The sequence below is a fragment of the Tinamus guttatus genome, unplaced genomic scaffold (genome assembly GCF_059628265.1).
Source record: "Tinamus guttatus ecotype Peru unplaced genomic scaffold, ASM5962826v1 Tinamus_guttatus_pri_ptg000155l, whole genome shotgun sequence".
NCBI classification, from domain to species: domain Eukaryota; kingdom Metazoa; phylum Chordata; class Aves; order Tinamiformes; family Tinamidae; genus Tinamus; species Tinamus guttatus.
Window position 1 is genome coordinate 6,788,204 of NW_028288689.1, and position 16,787 is coordinate 6,804,990.

At 45.4% G+C, this 16,787-nt stretch overlaps 1 protein-coding gene across 1 annotated transcript in view; it reads left to right on the plus strand.

Moving 5' to 3' along the window:
* CTNNA1 (catenin alpha 1) overlaps positions 1-16,787 on the plus strand; it is a 96,555-nt gene that overhangs the window by 65,652 nt on the left and 14,116 nt on the right. Inside the window, exons 10-11 of the mRNA XM_088522641.1 lie at positions 1,741-1,833; positions 12,118-12,274. Of these exons, the coding sequence (XP_088378767.1) occupies positions 1,741-1,833; positions 12,118-12,274 (250 nt within the window). The remainder of the gene's footprint in view (positions 1-1,740; positions 1,834-12,117; positions 12,275-16,787) is intronic.

The window sequence follows — 16,787 nt, forward strand, 5'->3', positions numbered from 1 at the left end:
AAACTGGCCTCAGGTGAGCTGGGTTTAACAGCCACAGCCCTGCAGCAGCTGCAGACTTCATGTAACTTCAGTCCCAGCTTTTAAAATGCTGCTCTTTCCTGGGAAGCCTGGTGGGGAGAAGAAGTTGAGGATGAGATGCTGGTACTTCTGAAAGCTGGCACGCTTTCATCTGTGGTGCATTGATGTTGCACAGTACTTCTCCTAAGTGGGGTTGATTTTCATCCAAATATATGCTGCTGCATCTGTTTGCTTAGCAAGGCAGCGTGTGAAACGTCCTCTCTCCTCGAGCGCTCACAGTTGGACACCCTTCGGAACTTGCCGAGGGGAGGAGGGAAGTGTAGTGGGAATTTGCTTTGGTCCTAAAATTAGTGATGGGATTGAGGAACACCCTTCCTTAGCCCATAATGGTGTGTGCTGCACGGTCGCCGGGGCAGGGATGTGTTCTGCCTTGTGGTGTGGCTTGCAGAGAGGGGAGGAAAGCAGAATATGCGGCTGCAGGTGCCCCTTCCAAATGGTTTGTGCACAAATGCATGGGGTAGCTTTTGGTTAGCAAACAGTATTTTCCTAGCTTTTGGAGGAAAGTGTAGAGAAATGTGGTTCACTGCTGTTATGTGCCGGTTTATGGTGACACTTTTGCAGCACCTTTACTGTTCTTCGGTGATTTATTTATTTATTTATTTTCCTTTTTGGAGGTTGCTGTGTCTCCGAAAGGACAGCACTCGGTGTTCATCTGAGTGCACTTGGTACTATTTTTACCGCTTTCTGTGTTCAAATGGCTCAGAATAACATGCTTGTCACTCACCTGTCAACTGAGAAATGTAGCTCGCTCCAGACTCCCTTCCCCTGGGAGTAGCTCCCATCCAAGGATTATCTTCAATTACTGAAGAACTCCATGCTGTCCCCTTCCTGCATGTTCCTTAAAGGCAGTTGGTAATAGAAGGTCTTCTGTACCAAGATGACCTACTTAAGGATGCTGCTGTGCAGCAGGTCAAGGTTTCCAAGTAAAGTTTTCCCCTTGTGAGATGCTGCTTGAACTGGGGGGGATTATGGACAAAACCTCAAGTAAATATCTTTATCCAGCGAATCGAGGCAGCAGTGGAAGGCTGGAGGAGCAGCGCCTGGGTGCTGCAGTCTTTGCTTGGATGAGAAGTGCATTCAGAATTTAAGCCAGGACATTGAAGTTCCTCCACGCAGCAGCTCAGGCAAGTTCTGTGCACAGCAGGGAGGCAGCTCCAGCTTTGCGGCTCCACTTGTGCACATGAATTCCTCCCTAAGCCTCTTGCCAGCTTCTTAGCATTCACGTGCTAAGAACGATAAAGAAATGCTTTAAGAAGAATTGGGAGCACGCACCATTACGAGCTTTGCCATAATTAATCCTCAGATGCTGAGGAGTTAGGTTGTTATTTTTAATTGTGTGATTGCTGCTTTCTCACCCTTGAGTTGGAATGAATGTTTTAACTGTTACTTAGAGTGCGGCTAACGATGCTCTTGTACGTCCTACTGGAGAGACCCTAACTGAATCAGTGGTGAGAAGGACCTGTCTGTCCGACTCTTCTTTTATGGCTAGATCAAATATCAGTAGGGATTACAGGAATTTGCTAGAACAAAAGAAAACGTGGAGAGCCTGCATTTCTTGAAGAGCTCCAGTCATGGTGTGGGGAGGGTAAAAAGTGTCTTCCAGCAGGAAACAGAAGTCGATTCTAACGGTTCTATTTTGTTTTTCTCCCACCTCTGAAACAGGTCGCCAACTTGGCCTGCTCCATCTCCAACAACGAGGAAGGTGTGAAGCTGGTGCGCATGTCGGCCAGCCAGCTGGAAGCCCTGTGCCCCCAGGTGAGGAGCGCGGCAGGGCGCGACGGGGAAGCTCCTCCAAGGCAGCCTGGGCGCTCGGCGTCTGTTCTGGGGTCCGTTCCCCTGGAAGCAGCCAGAACTGCTGTAACGGGCATCCTTGAGCATCCTTGAGCATCTTTTAATAGAAATAATGTGCAGAGAGTGTAATTCAGTGCTGGAAATGAGGTGGGCATCAAAACTTAGAGCACGTGGCAGAAAGCAGTTAGTGCTACGGACGGCCCTGCAGGCTCTTTGTACACAGTGGCTCTGATTTCACTTGGCTTTCTCTCCATAACCTGCTAGACCATGAGCCTGTGAGGCTTCACGGGTTTGCTCTGTGTGCTCACGTTGCACGAAGATGTGGTGCGAAGACACCACTGCTGTTCTTGTGTAGGTTCTGGGGTGAATTACGGAACTGTTTTTTGCCTGAGTATAATATAAATATGTCAAAAAAATCTCCTTGACAGACTAGACTCAGGTAAAACTGGCTTTGCATAAGGAGTTTGAATCTGGCTAAGACACCATTTAATCAATAACTTTCTAATGCAGTCAAGAAAATTAGATTTGTATAAGCACTAGACTATTCTCTTTTGTTGTTGCAGTCCTGATCTCCTAAATGGCCCCAATTAGGATATTTGAATGAGGCACTGAAGACTGCAGTGCAGTATTAATCCTCCTGATAACATTTTTAAAGCAAGAGGAAGGTCAGGTCTCCAACATACCCTGCTCTTCTTTAAAGAGAGCCCTGAATGCCACTCTGGTGGAGCCTGCTGCCAGGTATGGCCTAGCAGCAGAGCTGTTTGCCCTCATCTCTTCACCAGTTTCTCTACCACCCTCCAGTGTGGGGTGTTTTCTCATCCTAGAAGGAACTTTTGCAGTTCCCTCTCATGGATCAGACCATGGAGCCCCTGCTCCAGGTCTCATAATCTTGTGCTTATCCCCAAGAATATGAATGTCTGGTGCATGTTGCCCCGAACAAATTCTCATGCTTTTGAAATTACTGTTTGAGGACTTCTTTGCATGTAAACCTTTCTGGTAGGGACCTTTCCCCCCTTCCCTTTAGTGAAACAACATCTATTGCAAGCTACCCTTTTCTTTCTTTGCTTTTTCAGTGAATTCCAATTTATATAAGCCAACATGATTATAAAATAAAATAAAATTCTTGCTAGTCAAGTGAACATGAAATGACTGATAAACTATCATCAAGGAGTAACTCCCTCTCAAAACACTGAAGCAAAGATGGTATAACCTTATTTTAAGGATTATGGCAAATGTATTTTATGTGCGCTTAAAGTTCTGGTTTGATGTTATCTAGGAGTTGACAGGGGCTGCAATTGATGGATTTTGGCCTCATGTTCGTTGGCTACCTGAACTGCCAAGCCTGCAGTTCTGAGCCTCCAGCGTGAGGTTTGCCTTGATTTTTAAGCTAGTCACCAAGAGATTAGTAAATGACACTCTAGATGTTCAGAGCACTTGAAAGAGTGCTTTTATTTTACATTACATGCTCTTCGGCTGATTCTTTAATGCTCTGAGTATTTATACATGTTGTGAATCCTGAGAGATAATTGGGGGCACTTGTTTAAGCTGTTTTACAAATGGCATCTGTGTTTTCTCCTAACAAGGCCCAAGTTTGTGTCATGCCGGGCTAAGCCGTTATCCCTGCATACAGAGTCACCGAACAGCCCCAGATATTGTCTGTTCTAGAGAATCTCTAATTGCCTGTAGGTAGAAAGAGTAGCATAGTATATTTTTAAGGCAAATATCTGATAATTTCACAGTTTCTTCCTGATGAGATGCACTGTTTATCCTTGGATACTTTAAGGCTGCCAGGCTGAACAAACCTGTGAATTTAGTATAAAATACAGATTTACTCCAGCATTATCTGCATTTAAGTTTTATTGCTCCTCCCAGTACCTCCCCAAGAAGATACTGGGCTCAGAATAAGTCAAATCAATTAGTAATTACAACAGTCTTTGAACTAAACTGCATATATCAGTGTCACACTGAGGTATGATGTATGAAATTTAATTCAAGGCACTGCTGTTATTGGAAGGATCAAACTGATGTCTAATGCACTTGAGGAAGTCTCCAGATAACCCCTTAAATAGCTTAGGGTAGAGGCCGTTTTGGGAGGAGGGAGCTCGTGGTTAAAGAACGATTTCTGCAGAAATCAATCTACAGAGTTAATTATAAAAGCTGTATCTCCAATAGAGCAATTATTCAGTCCCTTGCCATAACTGGCCTTTTTGAACTGGCGGTGGGAAGAAGCAGCCAGGAACCCTTGGAACTGTGTGGTTAGATTAAACTTGGAAAGATGGGCAAAAAATCACTCGTTGCCAATGTCAGCTGCGGGCCTAGATATTCTCAAGTTTGAAATCTAATTCTTTTGAAGGAAAAAAGGTGCAGAAATTAGCTCCTTTGAAAGCTGTCTACAGGGGAGAGCAGTTAGATTCGCTTATTGCGAATGCGCTAGTGAAAATCGGCTCTTCCTCCAGAGACGTCGGCAGAGTAACATCATCTTTACAGTTTGTGAATCTCCAGTGAACGCAAAATTCAATGCAGACTTGAAGAGTAAATGTAATATTGAGAACTTCCCTTTGATATTTCAGGAAAAATTGTGAGCAGGGACTGCACTTACTGGCTCTGGAACCACGTGTGCCAGGCTTGGCACACAGGGGATGGATGAGGAAGTGTTAGGGGCCACCAGCGCATTGAAAACCCTACAAGAGCACGTGAGCCTCCTCATGAAACGTTGATTTAGGAGCTTGCCTAAATCCTTTCTTTCTTTAATTTTGGAGGGCCATGTGTTGCTGAAAATCATCATGTGGAAGTGTAAGAACTTAGTCCAGCATCTAGCAGGAGCACCTTGCCAACATCTCTGTATCATCATGTCTTGGTGACTTACAGTCAAGAGGAAGGGGCAATTACTTCAGTCACTACAATTAACCATTAAACACTGAAGATATCTTTCCTGGTGGAAATGAAAGAGGAAGAGCACTTGTGTGAAAGATTTGAAATAGTTGTTTGTGCTTCCATTAGTCTAAGAGTTCTGGGGGAGGTTCTCTTTGCCTGCTGAGATTGCCAAACATAGAGCTTGCCAGTGGTAAAGTAAGGGAAAATCATATTTATTTAAACCTGAAAACCTGGATCAGCACTTGTAACTTTGGCTTCTGAAATCTATTTCCAAGAAGTATTTGCTTTAAGAGCCTGTGAAAAGCTGTTTCCTAACAGCATTTTGCATTGCACATGTCTGAGAAGGGAGTTTAACCATACCGTTGTTTCTGATCGTACAAGCTGTAGGTGTTTAGAAAGCAACAGTAAAAAACACCCAAGCAGAGCTCTTGAAAGGCAAGATTACTGCTCCAGCCTTTTGATGTGACAGTCTGCTGTCGCTTGCAGCTGCTTTTACCAGCTAAATGTTGACTTTCGACTTCTCTAAAGGCTCAGTAAAGTTCATCTGTAGGCTTTTAACCAAATTGTAGTCAGCCTGGGAGTTTCAGAAAATAACCGTGAACGTAGAATTTCCAGCTAGTTGTGTCTGCTTCTGCCCATGCAATCTGGAGCCTGTTGCCCTTGGAGCAGGATATCTCCTGGGAAGTGGGACCAGGGTGCTCCGGCAGCCTTCCCCAAGGAGGCCCTTGGAGCCTGTCCTGCCCTCTGCAAGGCAGGGCTCACTCTGAGCCTTTCCCTCCCAGCCCACGTTTCCCTTCTGCCTTTGGAAGCCTCTGCTGTTGGTCTTTCTCTTGAGCAACTCGGGAGGCCCCGGGCGCATCCCGACCCGTCCGTTCCGTGTCCGCTCCGCGCTCGCCTTCTGACCGCGGATGGACCTGGCTTAGGTCAGCATCCTCTGCACAGCCCATTAAATGGATTTCAGATAGTTCTGGGATTAAATTACACTCTTAAAAAATGGCTCTTGTCGTATTAACATCTTGTTTAGTAATTTCTGCTCCACGTCCTTACATTCCAATTTCCAAATACTTGAGAAGCAATTTACTGCTTATGGATTTCTGATAGGCTGAGTGGTTACATGTGCTGATTCCACCTACTGACACTGCAGGCGATACAAAAGCCCAAGGAATCCCACGGAGAGCTTCTAAACTCCAAGAAGACTCTTGTCAGAAGTTTCAGCATCTTAAAACCAAGCTCCAGCTGCCCCTGATGAGTCAAACCCAAACCAGACCCGCAGGCTCTGTCCTCCTTCATTCCCCTGCCTCCAGTTACCGCCACTTCACTGGTGGCTGCTGGAGGAGATAACTTCATTTTCCTTGCATCAGAGACTTCCTATCAAGCAGTTTGTCCCATTTTTTTCTTCTTTTTGAAAGACTGAAGGATTTTTCTGAATGACTAAATAGCAGATCTATCTCCAGATTGTTTAATTGTGGGTGGTTGAAGTGCTTTTCTGGCATCGAGTAGAAATCTTCAAATGAAAAAAAAAAAAGAAAAAAAAAAGAGAATGCTTGGATTGCAGTTCTGCGTCATGCAGGCCCGTTATGGAGAAGAGCCGACAGGGAGGAGGAAGTCAGACCTGGATAGGAAAGTGGTCATCAGAAAGACGGTTATTAGAAACTCGTGCAGGTGTCGATGCTCTGGATCTGCAAAAGAAGAGCCCAAGACAGGAGAAAGGGATTCGGCTCTGTAGGAAGAGGTATGTTAGCACGTCAGGACTATCTGTTTCCATCAGAGGCACGAGGTGCTCTGTGGATTGCAGCAGCAGAACAGCTTCTGCACAAGATGCAGAATCCCCCGAGCCCCTAAAGCTTCATTGCTTCAGCGCAGTGAAATGCAAAACAAAGTAACACAAATGGATACCAAGAAAAGATGCTGCCAAAATTCCTTCAGCTTCTGCGTTGAGTGAGAGTATAACACCAATCCTTGGGGACAAAAGAGAATGCTTTTCCATACATAGGAAAAATAAACTACATTTATCTCTGCACAATATGTAATAGTAAGTCACTTCAAAAGTAGTATAAACTGAACTGGAAAAGGTCAATGTTACTGCAGCACAAGTGTGTATCTGGGGTCATTAGGGCATTGTAACAAGGGTAAATACCCTCTGCAGAGACACCTGAAGTAACTCTGTGAGCAAGTCGTGGGGAAAGAAGTGATTTGGCCAAAGGTACATTTTGATACTGGAACAAAGAACTGGAAATTCAGGCAGTCTTTTTTTGCTTCTCCTTTTGGTGCCTCGGCCTTGCTACACGTGGTGGTCACTACCATTATATCTGGAGAACATGCACAAAAACCTTTTGTATGTCTCGCTTCCAGGCATTTCAGCTCATCAGTGTCTGCAGAGTGCTTTTAGCTGTATTGAAATACGTGGAGAGTTTAGCACATGTAGACATGCAAATGGAAAGCTGGGCTTCGATGTAACTGGAAGTGACTTAAATGTTCTGCTTTGAACCCCTTTCCACCCACTCAGAGTAAAATGGAATTAGGAGCAGAGAAGGAGACATGAGCAGGATGGATGCTGGGGATAACTGTGGCATCCAGGCTATGTTACACTAAATTGTGAGCAGCTTCCTACAGAATATTAGTAGACACGCTGTGTTTTAAGACAAAACACAGAGGTATTAAAATCCACCTGAGCAAGGGGAGAAATAAGTTCACTTGGGCCCAGCTAAAATAGGACCTTTGGGCTCCAGGGCTGTGAATTCATTTGCTGGCCATTTGCAACCCAGTTGTCTGACTGCTCCCTCTGCTTTTCTTTTCTGCTCCATCCAGTTCTGGAGCAGCAGGCAGGATGGCCAGGGCTGCATCCCTTCTCTTTCCTGCAAGGCAGCAATAAAACAGGGCAGATGAGCAAGCGTGTGGTGCCACTGCCAGTTTTGACAATCTGGGTAAGAGACTATTTCCATTAAGCCTGACACTTAAATTGCTTATCCTAAAGAAGTAGCACGGCCATCTGTCAGAGCTGGATGTTTCTTTTTTCATGCCCCGTTGTCGCCCCCTCCTCAGCTGGTCCCTCCTTCCCAGCAGCGGGGCTGGCGCGGGGCCCTGCCAGGTGCTTCTCACCACGTCCCGCTCTGCCAGGCGAGGGAGATGGGCAACACGAAGCGGCAGCGTTTGGGCTCTTCCAGAAGTGAAAAGCAAGAGATATCACTGCTTCTGCCATTGCTCACACTCAAATAGTTCTTCTTAAACCGCTCGCGGAGGCTCGCGAGCAGTGCGCTTTATGCTGCAGGCTGCTTGGCGCATTCCAGTTTCCAACACTCCAAGGTAAAGCCATCATTTTCTTGTCCCAGCTGGGATTTGCTTTGTGTATATCCCATTTCCCACCGCTTCTGATGCGATCGTTGACGGATGAGTGCTTTTTTTCCCAGTGTGTGTGGTTTTTTAGAAAGAAATGCAAAATGCCATGGGTTTTGAAGGCCTTGCAACTATCATTATGGTTCTTAACCCACATACCACAGAAAAGCTCATATGTCACGATCTCTTTTTAAAAAAAAAAAGAAAAAATGGGAGAGGAAGAAGAGTTATTTAAGAAAACCATTTTTTTTAGTTGTAAAGGAAAGCTGTGTAGTAGAGAGAGGGGGGAGCTAGATGAGCATTTGCCTTAGAGCTTTCAAGGCTGAGAAAATCTCCCCTGTTGGGGCATAAGAGCACCCTGAAACTAAAGGAGGAAAGAACAGAATTGAACCAGAAAAAAGTGTCACGTGCAGAAAGAACAGTGTCCAGAGTAGGAAGCCCTTATCAGGAAGCAAAAATATATATATACTGGTTATAGCCACCGTATGCTACGCACTCAGCCTGTTTTAGTGTACAGCAGGTAAGTGTTGCAAGGCAAAATAAATAGCTAATAGTGATAGCTGTCTTTTCCCAAGGAGGTTTCTTCTTTGGCCATGTAAAGTAGTTGATCAAAGCCGTCATTTGGAAGAGCAAAAGATAAAATGAGAGATTTCTGTGGGACTTCCTGGCAGTCTTGCAAACTGGTGGCCGTAAAGATGAGGTTGGAAGCTGTCCTAAACTGGTCCTCGAGAACTGAGTGCTCCGGATAACTCAGGACAGGGGCTTTGATTTGCCCACAAGTATATTTAAGGTTATAAATCCTTTCTGTTGTGGAACAGCTGCGCTTTTTAAGAGAGCTGCTGGGCCGAGCAGCTGCCGGCAGGTATCGAGGCAGGAAACGTTCTGCAAGGAACCTTGGAGAGTCCCGTCCCGCAGAGATATAAATCCCTAAATTCAGCCAGCCTGAACTCTTTTGGTTTTGCAAAACTGGTTTCAAGGGCAGACGCGCTGCCGAGCTCGGCCGAGACGCGGAGAGGCAGAGGGAGCTGCCTCCCCGGTGGAGGCGCCTTCCCGAGCATCCAGCCGTCCCGGCTGAACCTGGAATTGCTCCGTGACACAAAGCACCGATGGAACCGGTGCGTTTTCCTGTTACACTCTGTTTCCTTCAGGGTAATCTGCAAATGTCAGTGATTCTTTCCTTTGCCCAACTCCAGTGAGTCACGACGATCGCGGTTCCCGGGCAGAATTTAGAAAAGCTCTGAAATACAAAATATTTCTCCCAAGATGTCAAATGTTTTGCATGGAAGTTTGCTGCCTTTCAAGTATTCTTGCCTTGTTCTTCCCATTATGGCAGCTGTGTGTATCCTTGCAAGAGGTATTTGTATTTTAAGTGCATTCTTGTAACTCAGGTGTCAAGGTCTTCGGAGAGGCAGTGATGTGCTTTAATCAGTCCCTTAACATTTCCCTACCCTTTTTCCCCCCAAAGCATTCATTTTTTAAATAATAAAGCATTCATAGTCCCTACCACCCCCACATATGCCGCTATAGAAGATGTCATGTTCCCATCCTTTTGTCATCTCCATCTAAGCACTGTCAGAAAACAAATCAGTTGCTCGGTACTGGATACCAGGCACCATGAATATATTTATATTTACTCGAATATATGTTTACTCGAATAGATAATTGTACTGATAGTCCCTGAGCCATTTCCCCCAAACAAACGTGTGAGACACGTCCAGGTTAACTTGCCTGTTTAAATGGGAAGCTGCACGTGCTTGGCGGAGTGACAGCTTTGATCACCCCTGCTGGAAGTGTCTGTTGTCACCGCTTTGCACGTGGACACTGGCCATGTGCTCTAAAACAGCTGCCCGTAGAGCTGCCCGTGGTGCCTCGAGCTCTCTCGCGGGCACGCGGAGCCACGTGGGGCTCCTGCTTCTGCCTTCAGCTCTGGGTGCTCCACCGCTACCCGGTGCTCCTCTCTGCACGGCAGGCTGCTTTCCAAGCAGGAGCCATTCCTGTCCGCAGGGGAGGCCCCACCTGCTAGTTTTGCTCCCCGGTTCTTTTTAAGATAGTCTTGACTTGGCCAGCTCTTGTACCAAAGAGAGGAGGATGAAGTGTCCCAGGCCTCGATGCCACAGTTTCCTCTGTCTCAACAGTTACGGTTGCTAGTAAGATAAAAGCTAAGAGCAGATTTCTGGAGGGTTGTCTGTTTTACTCTTAGTTTTTCCAGGACATTCATTATTGGGATTCGTCTTGACAAAGCTTTGAGCATCCAGAGTTTGATTGATGGATGGGTAATGCATTATATAAATCAGGTTGGGGACAACAAATGATGTTGTCTGGTCTTATGAACAGGGATGTTAAGCGGAGGACAACTTTCCTGTTCTAAAATGGCTGCTTCCAGTTCATCTTAAATTTCTGAACGTTGTTTTCTTGCATCCTGCAAGGTTTTGTCCAGAGCTTTCAGGGTTTGAGAACCGTATTTACAACGTGTAGCGGTCCCCAGCAGCCTGCACTGTAGCTGGGAGTGATTACCTGCCTCCAAGGAGATGCCGATTATTGCAGCTGCTTTACCCAGAAAGACTAAATTTAGTGTATAGTTCGAGGAAGGGGAAGCAGAGGGAACCTGCATGTTACTCGTGAAAGACAGGGGCAATGCTGCTTATTGCTGAGTTTCCAAGGTAGGTTTCATGCCTGTGCTTCTGCTGATCGGATTGCCACTTAGGCCAAATTATTCTTCACATTGGTGCTTGTTATAAAATCCATCAAACTCATTCCAATTTGTGACCAAAAGTTTCAGCCTCCGTCTCTAGAGGCAGGCCTGGAGCACAGGGACACGCTAGCCTTCCTACCCCAGTATATCTTGTCTAGAGGTACTTCTCGGGCGCTGCTGATTTCTGTCATCCCTTGGGGGAATCAGCCTACTTCTCCTGTCTGATTCATTCAGTGCCATCATGGTGTGTTTGACATCACCATCATTTCCATGTTTAGTGAGTTATACATTTTTTTTAAACGGATTGTGACATTTTTAAGTGAATCGGGTGGAAAAAGTAGATTCTTGCAGAACCAGGAACATCTGCTGCTCACACGCGTTTGTTCGGCAACGTCGCAAAATTAATACAGCCCTAAGTAGAGAGGGAAAATGACACTTTGGATGTACAAATTCATTAGCTCTACTGAACCTGCAGGTGCTTGGCTGCCAGGGGAGGGTTGTGTTGCCCTGGCCGTGGCTGGTTGCTGGTGCCTGGCGTGTTTCCAGCTTGCTTTGCTAGGGCATAGCTGAGCACGAGCTAGAAATGCGAGGAGATTCTCTAAACGCTTTCTTTAGTCTTTCAGTGGACCAATTAGTTGACCTGGCCTAGACTTTGTGACGCGGCCGTGTTTTTAATAGTTCTCCCGTGTGGAAAAGCCAAGGAGGACGTGGAGAGAGCAGCGATGGAGCAGAGGGTTTGAAGGCAGCTGGAGGGGAGAGTGATCACGAGGAGCATCAAAAAAAGAGCGCTGAGCAGCCTTTCTTTTGCCTGTTTGCTGGCTAATCCAGCTCTTCCGCAGCCACATTTTGTAAAATTTAGGTTATTAGGAAAATTACTGACTAGGTACAGAGTAAAAAATTTAAGGAAAAGCCAATAAATACAAAACTGCCCTTGTCGTTTCTCCTTCAAAGTGTGGAAGCTTAATCCATTTTCGACCTTTTTTTTCAGGCTCTGGCAAGCAGCTTAGGAAACGCAGCCTGCAGCGTACGAGGTGACATCCTGCCTAAAATATTTAACACAGGCTGCTCTCAGAAAGCTACACCTTGTGTGTATGAGCTGTTAGAAGAAGGTGTAGCTGGCTCGTGTGAATACTTGCAAGGTGTTCTTGCCATGGAATAAGTAGCCATAAATAAATGCGGAAGCAGGTGTGAGCTGGATGGGAGAATCACAGAATAAACACGCTTGCATTTAAACATCGGCTTCCCCAAAAGTTAATAAAGCAGCTTCGTTTGCTGCCGTGTTTGTTGGATAAACATATGGAAAATAATTGTTTTAAGGTATATTCTAAAAGTAAGGAGGTGTTTTTCAGGTTATTAATGCTGCACTGGCTCTGGCTGCTAAACCACAAAGCAAACTAGCCCAGGAAAACATGGATCTCTTCAAAGAGCAATGGGAGAAGCAAGTCCGGGTGCTGACCGATGCCGTGGATGACATTACTTCCATCGATGACTTCCTGGCTGTTTCAGGTATGAAGGGTGCAGAAAATGCTGGTGCTCAAAGCAGAGTTATTCCCACACACATGTATTTATTTGCTGCAGCTGTTCCAGAGTCCTGTGTGTCCCGTGGACGGGAAGCTGTGGGGACACTTCACCTGGCAGAGTATAGCATAAAAATAGAGTTTCTGGCACAAGGAGGAAAGGTATTTTTACACGGCAAGATCAGTAACAGTTTAGTGCAGCAAGTACTGTGGAAACCTGTCATTACACTTAGGGAATGCACATGTATAAATGTATATATACATTTACGTGTCAGCAGACAGAGCAGTTTAAGCATAGTAAAAGACACTTTATGGCTCTATATTTCAAACTATTGGAGCTGTAGATGAACTATCATGTTGTAGACTGAGCTCAGTGGTAATATTGAGGCCATTAGTAAAAAGACCGTCCGCTCATTTCACTTCAGGCTCCCCTTATATGAAGAAAAAGCAGTATCAAAATAAGTTGATGTGGGTTCATAAAAATAAAACTGTTCATATAGAAAATGTTTAGCCCAGTTTTTGAAGTTGTAAAGTGGAGCAGAGAATTATCATAACAGATTCATGTCACTTGGCACAGTGCTTGCCAGAAAGTCTGTTTTGTCAGAATCATTGATAAAGACCTGCTAGTAGTTGCTGTGCCCTAGAAGTGGTAGGGGATTTTTATTTTCACCTCTGCTAATTCTGATAGGATGTAATTAGAGGACAAATGTGATGCAATTACTTGAATTCTGTCTGCATTTGCTTTCACAAATTACCTCTGCAAACTCAGGGTCTCATTTTCTTAGTGCAAACAGACTTGAGCATCTCAAGTGATCTGAAAGCTCCAGTAGTCAAAAGATATTTCACAGAAAGATGTGTGGGCTCAGGGATAGCAGGCCTGGAAAATGTAGAAGTAAAAATCTGGCCCTGAATGGAAAGACTTGTCTTTTTTTAATTAAAAAAAAAAAAAAAAGGTAAGTTGTGCTTCTGCTAGGAGTCAGGAGTATAATCAAGCATGTTGTATTGTGGTTCCCTGGATTCTTAATTAAAAAAAAAATCTTTGAAATGAGTTAGCATGAGTTTATTGGGCAATTGAATGTCCCAGTTCTTTCTGCATGTTCTTCGTTGTATCGGTAGTTGAAACAGCAGAGCTGTGAGGAGCCTATTTTGGGCAAGTATTTTTAGAGAGGATTGTGCATGGAAGTTCGTGGCTCCATCTGGAGTTTGCCCACAAGTGTGTAGAACTTCTTTTGGAGAAGAAAAGGTGTTACTCGGGTTATGAAAAGCATCCTGCATCAAGCTGCTCTGCTGTATCATCTCAGTTGCCATCACGGCTCCATCTTTGTCAAGCTGAGAGGTCCTCCCTCCTTTGGCCCGTTCTAAGAGGTTCAGCTGCTCTGCTTGGAGGAGGCAGCTTGCAGTGCTGCTGCACTGCTAAAGGGCTCTGTAAAACCCCCAGCTTGGCAATCAACAGGAAACCCTTGTTTTCTGAGGCGGTAACAGGCTGACTTGGGAGGGAATTTTTCCCTCAGTTGAGTGCTTGCCACCCAAAAAGATACTGTGGAAATGCTGTAATTGGAGAGAACTTGAGATGCTCAAGTGCATTCAGCACATGGGCTGTGCATTTGCCGAATTCCCAAAGAAACGTTTGGAAAATATTAAAGCAATAAAGATTTTTTGGTTTGTTTGACCTTTGATGAATGTTTTCCATCTAAATGTCACCTCTCCAATTCTCAGTCTTCTTTTTGGATAAAATAGTGGCAGGTGTGATTTATACCAAGAACTATCCAAGGTTATTAAGATGTTCATGCATATAGTTGGGATTGTACCAGCTACTATGTGTGATGTAAGCAGAAATAAAAGGGTTCGTGTGTTTATATATACATATAGATGTGACATTCCTACAGCATGTTGCACTCTCCAGCCAAAAAAGAGTGTTTGCTGCTTTGCTCAGTTTAAGGCTAAAGATACTCAAATCCTGAGCAGTGAGCACTGCAGAGAAGCCTACAGACTGCAGCATTTTATTAAGATCTTAACACAGGAAGGGCCCTAGTGAGGGCAACAGTTGGGCAGTAGCTAATCATGGGTGCACCTAGGATTAATAGTGGAGGAGACCTGCAGACTAAAGATCCTTCCTACATGCTACCACAACCACGAGTGATTTGCAGAGTGGGGAGTTTCAGCATCAGGCAAAACCACCACATAACTCTGTTCACGTTTTTCGACCTTGTTTTGTTTAATCTGCTGGATTTGAAAACTCTCTTGTACTTTCTGTATTTCTTGCCACCCTTATCAGTCCCTTCCTTAATACTCTGCATTTGTTTGGGTGCCCAATTCTGATCTTCAGAACAGCGGCTGCTAGCACCGTGTGTCTGTCAAATTTAATGTTCTCAAGCTCTCTATGTATCCTTTCAAATGCTTTAAAAATTCCTTTATTTGCTGCCTTCTCTTTCTGTGGTGCCCAAAGAGGTTTAAGCTAGAGACTTCCCATCACAGTTGAGCTACTTCATCTGCAAGAGCCTCTGAGCGAGCGCCCGTGGTCCCAGTGATCGTCCTTGCTCATTACCAGATGAATAATGTATTTATAAGCGCACAGAAGCACACGAGCATTTCTTCTCCAACCACATCTATGACACTTCAGTTTGACCCAGTTTGTTTGCTCTTAAGTTTATTTTTTTCTGAAAGATCTTGGCCTTTCCTCTTATCCTCTCTTACCCTGTTGTTCCACCACGACTTTTTTCCATGTACTCATTTTGGCAGGCTCTGCACCACCCGCACACCATCTCCAGCAGGCTCCTGGCTGTCTCCAGGCGTGTGGACCTCTTGGCTACCTGCGTCGCTCTTCAACAAGCTGTTTTCCTCTTTCTGCTCCCTTGCCTAAAGATCATGGAATCCCAGAGTGGTTGAGGTTGGCAGGGACCTCTAGGGATCATCTAGTCCAACCCCCTGCTCCGGCAAGGACACCTAGAGCAGGGGCACAGTGGCATCTGGGTGGGTTTGAAGATCTCCAGAGAAGGAGCCTCTCTGGGCAGCCTGTGCCAGGGCTCTGGCACCCTCACAGGAAAGAAGTTCTTCCCCATATGGAGATGGAGCTTCCTGTGTTTCAGCTTGTACCTGTTACCCCTTGTCCTGTCCCTGGCCACCACCAAGAAGAGTTTGGGCTCATCCTCCCTGCATTCTCCCCTACATATTGATCAGATCAGCAAGTGAGCAGCTGTGCAGCAGCCCCTCCAGAGGATGGCCCTGGCCACAAATGCACTTCCCATCAAGTAGCTTCTCTTCGGTTGCTCTGGGGTTTTTCTCTTTCTCAGCAGTGTGAGGGCCACTGGCTTTGATGGCGATGGTGTCCCCCGATGTCCCTGACAGTGCCACGTTCCCTGGGGCACCTCGTGGGCTTCCCATGGAGTGTTCTCCTTCCACAGAGGTGCCTTTCTGGTCCCTTCGCCTCTGTAAAAGGAGCTCAGTGATCAGCAGGCATCGAAATACCCATCCTCGCTTGCTCCATGCCTTTTATTAAAGTTCATTTAATCCAAAGAGGCTTTTAAATGGCCTGTGACTTAATTTATGGAGCAAGGAGCTCGAGCAATAAACAGGCTGTGTTTTGGCCCGACAGTGATGTTTTCGTTTTTACTGTTCTAATTTGCAGGGATGTCTGTCTCTTGCTTGAAATACCGAAGGTGCCTGTGCTCTTTGCTGGAGCTCTGGTGCCGTGGCTGCCTGCTCCCTGACTTGTCAAACTGCTAACGAACCCGCGCTCGTCTCTCGTAGGGCCACGTCCTGCCCCCGGCTGAACTCGCTCAGTCTGGGCTGCTTCAGAGGGATTTCACAAGTGGGATTTTTGTCCAGGTGCCTTTCAGAGGTCTTGCAATATTGCATCTGGCTCTATTAATTGTGTGTAATTTAAGCATAACTCTCCCACCAATGATCCTTTCAACCAGTTAATAAAAATCCTCTATCAGTCAACTCTTATATACCACTTATTTCTGCGAACTTGTGCAAAATGGCTCTTTTATGACTTGCTTGGGGAATAAAAACCACTTCAGTAGCACAGGTTGACAGTGTAGCGTGATTAAGTCGCTGGTAAGTAACGCTGGAAACGATATTAAGTGACAGAGCAGAAATGTTTCCAGGTTGTTTCCTTACCTAGCAGCACCAGTGCTGGTGTTGGATTGCAGCATCGTGGCGTTGGTGCCGATACAGAAACGAGGTGTCTGACAGGTTTTGGAAGACCTGATGCAGGGGTTTCCTCAGATGAACACACAAACCTATCCGGGCGCCTTTGAAAACCTCCAAAGGGGGCTGGGGCCTCTTGGGTTTGGTCAATTAGAGAAAGTAGCTCTATTAAAAAAAATCTGTATAAAAAGAAATATATATATTTAAGAGTAAATTACAAACATATGCTTTGGCTTCGTTGTCTTTCGAGACAAAGAGAACTCTCTTTGCTGGATCTCCTCCTGCATCGTCACTGTGTGTGTTATGTGTCTTGGACTTTCAGGGAAGATTAACAGCTTAATATTCCCTGA